General features: G+C 44.1%; 1 protein-coding gene across 1 annotated transcript; it reads right to left on the bottom strand.

The window, feature by feature from the left end:
• Positions 1–7,072: 7,072 nt before the first annotated feature.
• On the bottom strand, positions 7,073–7,702 carry LOC148698411 (uncharacterized). The gene is made up of 2 exons (XM_088678034.1): positions 7,568–7,702; positions 7,073–7,522 (listed from the first exon to the last, which is right to left on the bottom strand). Exons 1-2 carry the CDS (start codon positions 7,700–7,702, stop codon positions 7,073–7,075), a joined length of 585 nt encoding a protein of 194 aa, XP_088534160.1.
• Between the last annotated feature and the right edge of the window lie 3,856 nt (positions 7,703–11,558).

Here is an 11,558-nt window from a genome sequence, read left to right as displayed (position 1 = left end):
CCCACCCCTAGCAATCTTCTATACTTGCCTGTGCAAATGATCATCTTTTGTAGCTTTCCTTGTCTTCACATCGCACCAAGGTAAGAAAGAGTTGATTTTCCTTGTCTTCTTAATTTTTGGGAGCCTTGGGGCTTGAAATTTGGCTCGAAGAGGGTTGAGGATGGGTGAAAAGTTGGTTGAAGAAGGCCACGGCATGGTTGACGTGGGGTTGCTTGGCATGGTAGTGGCTAGTTGGGTCAGGAATGGCTCAGCTCGGGTCGAGCTGATGGGAGCATAAAGGCGCTGAGTTGGGCTTGGCGCGGGCCATGCTGGTGAATTGGGTTTGGCTTTTGGCTCATATGAGAGAGGGAGAGATATAGGACGTGGGGTGCCAGGCCTCTTTTATTCGATTCAAACAGTGAGGCCTGCGGGCCGAGAAGGTATCAGGCCAGGCCGTAGGGTTTGGTGCGGTTGCCGGGCTCCTGCAGCCATGTAGTGGGGCTCCGCTTAATGCCTTATTTCACCCCTACTACTTCGTGCTAGGATTCACTTTCCCCATGCCTCATTTCTTCCAAGAAGTACTTTGAAGTGCAACCATGCTCAATGTTCTCTGAATACGGTCCATGTGATGGTGGGGTTCCTCAATCTAAGCCAATTATTTGACTTGGACTTGGTTGTCAATGAATTTTGGTACTTCTTTGACATTGGCCATATTGAAGGTGTTCGGCAACTGCGATCTCGCCACAGGCTCTTTGACCACTCGAGCAAAGGAGACCATGACTGGGCCAATGAAACTTTGGAGATTAGCGGAGAATGGAAGTCTAATTCCTTCCCTGAGTTGCGTGTTCCAACAGTTTTCATCTCTAGTAAGTAGACTGCTCAGTCCCTCGGCTGCTTTGTACTTTTGCTAAGCTGTTCTTTGATTTATTGATCATCTTCCTCTGCTCTTGTAGACATGGAATTCGGCTTGACTCCTAAGACTTCTCCAGATATGAAGAAGATGCATATCGTACTAGGCATTCCTTCTGAGTACTGTGAACGGCATTGGCTGCTTAGTCCTCTTCGTTAGGAGAAAGGTGGGCTGCCTCCGAGAGAGGAGACAAAGCGAATCAAGGCTGAGGCGTTGGCACGTCCGATCATTGTAGTGGAGTTTACTGTGAATAAAGGAGGAAAGATGAGATATTCCCTGCCTGCTTAAGATATGTCGGCTTAGAAAAAGCCAAATACTTATTCTGCTACTCGCAAGGGTTTGTTGGCAGCCCTCAGGCTTGTGATTGACGTGACTTCTTTAAAAGGCGAGAAAAATGAGGCTCTTAGATTTATGCCAATGACGTCTGCAGTTCCAAAAGTGGCTGATTCGATTTCTGATAAGATTGCTCAGTGTAGAAGTTCCGCTGTGCCCTTAGTGCTGAAATTTATGCCAAAACGTCTGTCGGGGGCTAAGTTTGGTTCACCTTTGGAGAGACTTACTACCATGAAGAGAGATAAGGTGGACCCTGCTGCTAAAGTGGCGCCAAAACCTACTCCCCTCACTGCTGAGACTGATTCGCTTGCTGAGAAGAATGAGACTACTCATGTGGGCAGTTGTGAGAAATCCACTAAGCCTGTTTCTGGGGAGGCTGCTGAGATTTGTGCGCTCTTAAAACCAAGTTTGCTTGAAGACATGGATACGTGTGCCAAGTTTGTCGATAACGTTAAAAGGATTGTCTGCCCAAGTTCCTTCGTGAAGTATACGACCGAGTATAGAAGGGCTGTTTTGCTTGCTATGATGCAGAAAACGGCGATTCTGGCAGTCGAGTCTATGCCCTTTGACCAAAAAGATACTAAGGCTGCCAATGGGGTGGCAAAGACTATAGCAATTGAAGCCTATTCCTCAGCCGAGAAGATCAAGAGGTTGGAATTTGAGCTTGCCGCTTTGAAGAGGTCTAATATCTCTGCACCCACTTCTCTGCAGCTTGAGACCGCTTGCCAAGAGATAATGGATTTGAAGACTAGGCTTGACGTGATCCAAGTTAAGTATGAAAGTGCAGAAAATGAGATCGAGTGTTACATACCTCAGATTCAAGACCTTAAGTATGTTGTCTCTAAGCTCTGCTCTGCTACTTACGCAAAGGATGAAGAACTGATCACATGCTTACAATCAAGTGATCCACTTTAAGAAGGTCGTTGATAGGCTTGAACATCAAGTGTTAGAACTCCAGGGTGCTTTGAAGATTAACAACGGTCTGAAGAAGGAAGTGGAAGAGTTGCAGCGCGTCTGTGCTGGTCTGCTGGAGGAGAATGAACAGTTTAATGGTAAGAAGGCTGGGTTTGAAGCTTCGCTTGCTCAGAGTCAAGTCGATTTCTATAAGCTGGGTTATGTAGATCATCTCTTTGGAAGGCCATCTGACTTTGAGTTTGCTGGTAAAGACTTCGAGACCTTATCCATTTCTCTAGAAAACTTGCTCGTCTTTGCTTTCTAGGCTTCCATTGGTGAAGTAGTCGAAGGAGTTAGTGCCCAGGCTGGAGCAGCTAGGGGTGAAGCGTCTGATGGTGCCCCTGCTAAGAGTGTCACGGTTGTTGAAGGTGTGGCGATCGAGTAGCTGTGAGGTGTCCAAGCTGCTGAAGAGTAGTCTTTCAGGTAGTCTTTAGGATTTTCTTCATTTTTCTTGTTGCTTTTTGTTTTGCTTGAAATTCTTCGGTCTTTGCCAGTTGTTTATCGATTTTGGTAAAAAATTTAATAAATTTGCTTCCTTCGTTCTTGCCCAACCTTAGATTTTTTAGACCAATGGTAGACATGTTACTTTTTATAAGCAAACAGGCCTACGTAGCCTATGCAGTCATAGGTGTTGGTGTAGAACTTTTGTAAGGTCATTAACCATATGGTCGTTAGCTAGACGCCTTACTTACAGAAGCAAATGAGTCTGCGTGACCACTTGGCTGTTAATCTTGGCTTTCTTCAATCTTTTGAGCTGTGTGGCTTGCATCACAATATACTTTTTGTAACCAATTTTGTAGGTTGCATAGCAAGTATCACAACATTTTAGGAATTGGTGTAGATCATTTTGTGTTTTGGCAGAAATGAAGGCAATGGATGAAGCTTCGTATATATGTGCTAACTTGTTTAACCTTTCATAGAAACGTGCGGTTGTATAAGTTTAACACGACTTACTGCTCGAAGGGCAAACCGTAGGCAATATTCTGGAAACCGTATGCTACCTTAGTGCAGTCGGTAACAACTTTAGGCTTCCAGAGTAACCGTCCATAGAGCGTACTATATAATGTGCCTCATCCATCTCTTGGGCCCGGTTTCCTGCGGATTAGGCCAGAAAACCCAAAATCCTTCAGGTAGCTAGACCTTGAAAAAAGACCATTGTGGCTACTTCTAGGAATTCCGGCGCAAGCCATCGTGCACCTAGTTATACCATGGTAGCCCGGCTTAACCACGTCTAGATATTTGGAGTGTAAGATTATCCTCCCGCCTTGGAGAGCAGACCCATGTGGGTGTTGGGGAATTAGTTTACCCTATTGCACTAGAGAACATGGTTGGTCCCTCAAGGGTTGCAATTTCTGTGATGAGTCTTTAAGGAAGGTGTGATCTTCTTTTGAAGTGCATAAGTGATCAATTGTTGTAAGCATGTGGTTGAGCCAAGTTGTAAATTACTTCTGTATTCCTCATTGAACAACGAGTGAAACGAACAAAATTTAGCTGTAAAGTAGAGACTGCATAACAATTGGATAATCCTTGGCTCGCAAGGTGGTGCCTGTTGAGCTGATTGAGTCTTCAAACTTTGGTGTAGTGGGAAGTCACACATGGTACTTCCTCAGATTGTAGGCGTTCCAGCTTTTCGATCTTTTTGTCATTCATGGTGTCAATGGTGTAACTTCCTTTACCATCTATTTTGCTGATCTTGTATGGACCTTCCCAAAAGGGATCCATCTTTTTGGAGCCTTCTCTGCAGGCAGTGATGAAGGCTTTTCTTAAGACTAAATCTTCGGTCTGGAATTGCCGGATTTTGGCCTTTTTGTTGTAGTTGGAAAGCAGTTACTGCTGATAGGCTGTGATGTGGGTGATGGTCTGCTCGCGTTTCTCTTTTGCCAGATCTAAGCTTGTGGCCATCTTTTTACTGTTCAGCTTGACATTTGCCAGTAGAGTGCTGATACTTGGCATAATGACATTGGGATGAATGATTTCTTTTGAACCAAATGCCAAAGAGAAAGAAGTCTCATCGGTTTCTCTTCGTTTGGTTGTGCAATATACCCATAGACATCCGGGGAGTTCGTCTGGCCATTTTCCCTTCTTGTCGGAGAGGGATTTCTTGTGGCAGTCGAGAATCGTCTTGTTGAATGCTTCGGCCTGCCTAATACCTTGAGGATATCTTGGTGTGGACATGTGTTGCTTAATGCCATACTTTTGGAAGAATTTCACCAAATATGTGCCTATGAATTGTGGGTCGTTGTCTATGATGATGGATTAAGGGATGCCAAATCAGCAAATGATGTTCCTCCATATAAAGCGCTCTATGTCTGTCTGAGTCGTGATCGTCGTGGGCTTATCCATTTGGTTAAGTAATCGGTTGCAACGATCATCATGCCTCTGCCCTTAGTAGAGGGTGACAATGGCCTTACCAAGTCAATTGCCATTGCATGAACGACCAATGACTCGTCTGCGGATGTAGTTTACTGGCAGACAGTGTTGGTATCGGCTTGTAACGTTGGTAGTAGTCACACTTTTGTACTAATTCCTTATCATCTTGGTGCATGGTAGGCCAATAATAGCTTGTGTTAAGAGTCTTCTGTGCTAAGGATCGGCCTCCGGAGTGATTTCCACAAACACCTTCGTGGATTGAGCTTAGAACCTTTAGGTCGTCGGGAGGCGTTAGGTAGCGGAGGTGTAGTATGGTGTAGGATCTTCAAATGAAAATGTCGTTTCACATGTAGTAGCAAGCCGCCTTTATTTGGAGTCTTCTAGACTTTAATCTTTTCGTGGGGAATGTGTCATTAACCAGGTAATCTATAATGGAACTTTGCTAGTTTGGAGTTATATTAACTTATGACACCTTGGTTGCTGGCTCTGCCTTTATGCTTGGCTTGTCTCGGTATTCCACCAGAATATAACGTTTGAGTTGGTGGTTAAGGCTGAAGCCTAGACTGGCTAGTGCATCTGCGTGGGTTTTGTCTACCTGCGGAACGTAAGTGAGGGTATAAGTCTGAAATGCCTTAAGTTATTTTCGTACCTTTTCTAGGTATTGCGCAATCTTTGCAAGCTTTTTTGCCGCCAAGTTTTTTGCCATTCAGAGGCCTACTAGAAACGCCCCGTACTCCGCTTCGTTGTTAGACACCTTAAAGCCTAAAGTGATAGCCTGCTCAAGCATCGAACCGTCTGGGGTGACAAGGACCACGCCTGCTCTCGAACCTTTGTAGTTGGATACGCGTTGACATACAAATGCCAAAAGTCTCCATCAGGTGGAGCATACATGGCTAAGGTGTGCTTGGCTGCCTCCGGGACATTGTTGAGCTACTCTGTTGCATTACCTAGGGCTTGGGCCTTTATTTCTATGCAAGGTTGAAAAGCTAAACTTTATTGGCCAAGTTCCAACCCTTATTTCATTACCCGTTGAGAAGCGTCTGGACCATGTAGGATTGATCGTAAAGGATATTGAGTAATGTCGATGACTGTATGAGCTTGAAATTATGGTCTGAGCTTCCGAGCCCCAACAACTAGCGCCAAAATTAATTTCTCAATATTTGGATATCTAGTTTCCGCATCAAGAATAACTTTAAAAGTGTAGAATACCGGTAGTTGGGCTTCCATCTCTTCTCATATGAGGACAGAGCTTACTGTTACTTCTGAGACTGCCAAATAGATGTATAAGTCCTCCACTACTGCCGGCGTGGATAGTAAGGGAGGTGATGTGAGGTACTTCTTCAGGTATTGGAAAGCTCTTTCACACTCGTCATCCTATTTGTCTCGTTGTGCCCTCTTACTGGCCTTGAAAAAGGGTTTGCATCAATCGGTTGACCACAAGAGAAAGCTGTTAAGGGCGGCTGCTCGTTCAATCAAGCTTTAGATTTCCTTCAAGGTGGTTGGAGATTTCATCTCTAGGATTGCTTGGATTTGCTTGGGATGTGCTTCGATTCTTTGTTGGGTTACTAGGTACCTTAAGAATTTGCCTGAAGATACTCCAAACGTGCATTTGGCTGGATTAAGCTTCATCCTGTACTTTCTAAGGATGTTGAAAGTTTCCGCCAAGCTGCCGATGTGGTCTGACTGCTGCTTGCCTTTTACCATGATGTCGTCGACATTAACCTCCATGGTTACTCCAATTTGCTTCTTGAACATCATATTCTCCAATCTTTGGTAAGTGGCTCCCATGTTCTTGAGGCCAAAGGGCATGACATTTTAGGAATAGGTGCTTTGCTCGATCATGAATGCGGTTTTCTCTTTGTTAGGCTCATACATGGTTATTTAGTTGTAGCCGGAGTATGCGTCCAAGAAATTGAGCAGCTGGTTCCCAAAAGTCAAATCTACTAAAACATCGATTCGGGGAAGTGGATAAGGATCATTTAGGCATGCTTTGTTGAAGTCAGTGTAATCTACGCAAACCTTTCATTTGCCTTTCTCTTTCTTCTTCACTAGCACGACAATGGCAAACCATGTTGAGTGCGCTACCTTTTCTATGAATCCGGCCTTCAGTAGCTTGTCAATTTCTGCTTTGATGATCGCTACTCGCTCGGGTGCGAAATGTCTTCTCTTTTGGATTACCAGTTTGGCAGCGGGGTTGATGTGCAACTTATGACAAGCTATCTTGGGGTCAATGCCAGGCATATTGGAAGGTGACCACACAAAGACATCATGATTCTCCCTATGGAAAGTCGTGAGTTCCTCATTTTCTTCTGGTCTCAGACGTGAGCCAATTTTAGTCGTCTTATCACATTGATGGGGATCAAGAATGATGTGCTCGGCATCCTCTTTGGGTTTCCATCTCGTCTCGTCTGCCGGCATGTTGGTTTGGACACCATATTTTTGATCCGTTTGCTATAATTGTTATTTGGTAGCTTCGTCATCCCCTTGGACCTTGGTTGCCTCTACGGGGGTAAACGTCTTCTTTTTTTATTCCGTCAGTACTTGCACAGTGCATCGTCGAGATGCGGCCTGGTTAGACTTTATTTCTCTGACTCCTTCTCCCGGGATGCGGAACCAGAGTTTTTGATACTTGACAGAAGTGACGGCGTCCGGTTTTATTAGCCAATGTCTCCATAGAATCCCATTGTAAGGAGATAGGTCGCTTACTCTTATGAACGTCTGCTTTGAGACAATTGGTAGTGTTTTCACATCAAGTATGATGTGGCCAATAACAGTCGAGATATGTCTGTTGAATCCGGTGCGTACTTTCGCTCGGCGTATGATTGTGCTTTCCAAGCCCATCTTCTGAATTACTGAGAGTTGAAGTAGGTTGATTGTACTTCCATTGTCCATCATCATTCTATTAACTATGGCATGGGCCAGTTGAACATATACTAGTAATGCATCGTCGTGAGGGAAATCTACGCATTCAGCATCCTATTTTGTGAAACCAACAATAGGTCCAGGTTGGGTATTAGCTGCCTGGACTTGTGAGACTAATAGTGTCTGCTGGATCTTCTTCTTCTTGGAATTATTGGTGGCCCCCAAGTGGTCAGATTTGGCGAAGATGCCATTGATCAAAATCATATTGTTGGACGGTTCTTCGTCTCTGTTCATGTTCCTTCTAAGCTGCGTAACTGGCTTGTCCAAGTATCTGTCGACTTTGCCTTCCTTTATGAGCTTCTTTAGGTAATTCTTCCAAGTGTAGCAGTCGTCGGTTGTGTGATCGGAACCTTGGTGGAATGTGCAGTACTTGGTGTGGTCTAACTTGGAAGTATCTTATTTTGATTGTTTTGGCAGCTCGAAGGATTTGGTGGATTGGGATTGAGAACTTAGAGTAACTCTTAGGCGTTAGGCCTCATTTAGTTAGGGATCGGTCCCTACGCTTGGCCCCCTGCCTACTCTTATTGTTGTACTGTTTTCCATCCTCTTTCTTTTGAGCTACTACCGATTCTTTCCGAGGCTGCTCAGGTGTCTTGTTTACTCGTCGAGCCTTGTCCCAAAGTGTATGCTTATCTGCCAGAGCGAAAGAGTCTGCCAGAGCTAGATCTTCTTTCATAATCAACTCTCTGAATAGCAGGTGGTCTGCTGTGAGTTATTTTTGGAAGGTTGTACTTGTTATCGAGTCGTCCCATTCGAATATATTCGCCTTCTCTGCTTTGAGCATCTTCACATAGTCGCAGAGCAACTCTTTTGGGTTATTCTTCACGTTAAACAAGTGGTCCAACTTCTTCTTGATCGAGCGGTAAGACGAGTAATATTTGGTGAAAACCAAAGAAAAATCATCGAAACTCTAGATGGATGGTGGCGGCAAGGTGTGGAACCAATCTTGTGCCTCACCTTGCAAAGTGGTAGTGAATATCTAGCACATAAGGGCATCATTGTTCCGATAAAGGACCATCGTGCTTCGGTAGTGCTTTAAGCGTTTCTCCGGATCTCTATCTCATTTGAAAGATGTGAAATGTGGCATACTAAACTTGCATGGAGGCTCTGCCTGCTTGATCTCGTCTATGAAGGAGAACCTGTTCATATTGGTTATATCTCGACGTAATGGCTCATCAGTAACCTCGTTGCGTTGGAAGTCACCCAATCGCTCGGTCAAAAGCCTTTCTACTTCTTCATGATTTTGCCTTGTTGGGGTAGTGGAGCTCTCAGCTGCCTCCGATCTTGACCTGCTGGTATAGGCTGTTTTTCTATATGTTCAGCTCGTCTATGCCGCGGCTGCAGTACATATGGTACATCCTTAGCAGACGAGTGAATTTCTTGCAGGCTACCAGTTGTACTTGAGTTGGATTGAGTGATTGCTCTTCTTCGTCCGCTGTGCTACTTACTCCGATGTGAGATGGATAATGCTCTTTGCGGGCCTAGCTATAAATGAACACTTCACCTGGAAGGTTGCTTATGTATATCATCGGAGTGTGGCCCCAACCACGAGTGTATGCTTGCCTGTGGGCCTAACCGAGAATGCACGCTCCTTTGCACGCTAAGACGAGAGTATACGCTATCTCGAGGGCCTAGTTGGGAGTGTACACTGCCAGAATGCTCGGTTCGTGGCTAGTTGAGTAGCTGCTTACCGGGACACTACTGGAAAGGTTCTTCGTTTGCCCTTGTCCTACTTCGAGACACCTCGTCAGGGGTGCATTGCATCTCAGTCCACTATAAGAGTTGATTCACCAAGGTCGTCTGCTATGCGAGGGCGCTCGTCAACTCTATAACTTGTCGAGACAAGTGTTGCTCTCCATTTGGGTTGAAAGAGTTTGGACGAAATGCGTCTCCTTGAGTAACGGAAGTGTAGTGGACTCCAGGCGTGAGATTTGAGTTGAGAAATGTCAAATCTGCAGAGAAATAGGGTGAAAATGCCCCCGGTTCAAACGTCGGCCTAGAAATATGAAGCTAGGACGGTTGAACCGGTCTTGGACCGGTTTGGGCTGCTTGGGGTACCACGGGAGTGGGCTAGATTGCCTGAGGGGCACGTGGGTACGAGGCTTGGGCTCGACTCGGGTGTGCGTTGAGCTTGCACCAGGTCATGGCTTGGGCCAGTTTGTCCCGGGCTTGGGCCCGTGTGACTTGGAGAGGCGCGAGGCATTGGGCCGTTTTTAGCATAGCTTGGGCCTACACTTCTTGGGTCGTGCACTGTGCTTGCTGCGGCTATGGGTTTGCCAAATGTTGCCACGGTGATGGCTACCGTGATGACTGCCACGGTGGTATCCCATGGGGGTGGTGCCGCTTCACTTATCATCGGGTTGAGCCTTGTAGACCGCCGTGGTCCTAATTCTTGAATGTTGGAATTTTTGTTCGTCATGGTTTCCGGATCTCTTGCCATTGTAATTTTCTTTTACGTTTATTCAAATTTCTGCATTCTTCTTCTTGGACGAAAATGCACCTGCAAAACAATTAACACCTTAGGTCAAGGCCAAGAGCCTCATGCACCCACGATGAATGAGGGGCTTTGGCCGAAGAACCTCTGATGCCAAAGTTAGAATTTGAGGGAGAAAGTATTTGGAGAATTTTGGAGAATTTTAGAAGAGAATTGGACTTAGGTTTTTGGAGAAATGAAATGGTATATATAGGGGTGTGGCCAGCCCTATTAGGAGAATTGGGACCGGCCACATTTGGTTGTTTTGTGGGATTGATTGCAAGATTATGGAAATAAAATCTTGCAATTACTTTAGGCAATTAATCAATTAATTAGATAACTAATTAATTAATTTAGGTAATTAATCCCAATTTGAAAAGAATAATTGAGAGTTACCTTGTGGGTGAAGATTTGATGAGTAGTGATGAGAAGGTTTAAAAGAATACTATTTTGATCACCTTTGACCTCGATTGAGCTGTTATTGTTTGTTGCATGCGCGTGGGAGTCCCGGTGTGCCTCAAGGGTAATTTTGTCTTTTTAACCCAAAAGTTCATGTGTCACCTCCATATTTTTCTTAATTATTTTTGGCTCCACAGGCCACACAATGGGCATCCTAATTTAGAATCGAATTCACCATCTACGAGATTCCAATCTAAGACCTCTCAATTCCAAGCGAAGAAGAATACCACTAGACCGTATTACTGAGTTGCAATAAAAATAATTAACTATATACCAAAACATATATTTTCTTTTCTAGTAATAACACAAAGTAGCTTGACGTTCGAATAAAATCATAGATCACATCTTTTTCTTTTTCGAAACGAGTAAATGAAAATTTTGAAATGAAACACAAAATTTGCATTTAGAACAAAATAGTTTTCTTCCGTACTAACAAAATGATTTTCGAAAACCACTTATTCGCACAATTACCACGAAACCAAAAGCTCAATCCCAAAGCTCAACTCACATTCCTGACACTAGTTGGTTCGAACAACAATTTCAGGAAAAACACTTGTAACTAAAGGCCAATCTAATCAAATCCCGACACCCACTAATTGGGATTTGAGTGAATCCAATTTTAAAACGAAATAGTACTACAAATTGTATCCCTAGCTTCAAGGTACAACAACATTCAGCTTTGTGAGTCATCACTCCACCTACTATTTTTATCTCTTATTCTCATCACATGTCATTTGTGATTTCGTCTTACTCATCAGATAACCTGAAGCCATATAGGAATGAAGTTCAATGAACCCATCACAAAAGCAACAATTGTGTAGGGATAGAGTTCAATAAATTCATCACACAATCAGAAGTCAGTGTAGGAATGAAATTTAATATACTCATCACACAATCCGAAATTGTGTGGGCCAATGAGATTCTTGGGCAAACTCATCACACAACCAATTGTGTAGGAATGGAGTTCAACTAAACCCATCATACAACCAAAAGTTGTGTAGGAATGAAGTTCAGTAGACTCATCACATAACCAGACGATATATATATAGGAATGAGAATCAATTGGTTCATCATACAACCCTAAGTTGTATAGGAATGAATAACCGTCAATAATGCCATGCACGTGTAGGAATGTGAATTGCACTTAACCGTTACTTT

Source organism: Pyrus communis, chromosome 2 (assembly GCF_041283825.1).
Source record: "Pyrus communis isolate YQ-2024b chromosome 2, ASM4128382v1, whole genome shotgun sequence".
In the NCBI taxonomy this organism is placed as follows: Eukaryota; Viridiplantae; Streptophyta; class Magnoliopsida; order Rosales; family Rosaceae; genus Pyrus; species Pyrus communis.
Note: the sequence above shows the minus strand (reverse complement) of the source record. Positions and strands in the feature narration are given on the sequence as shown.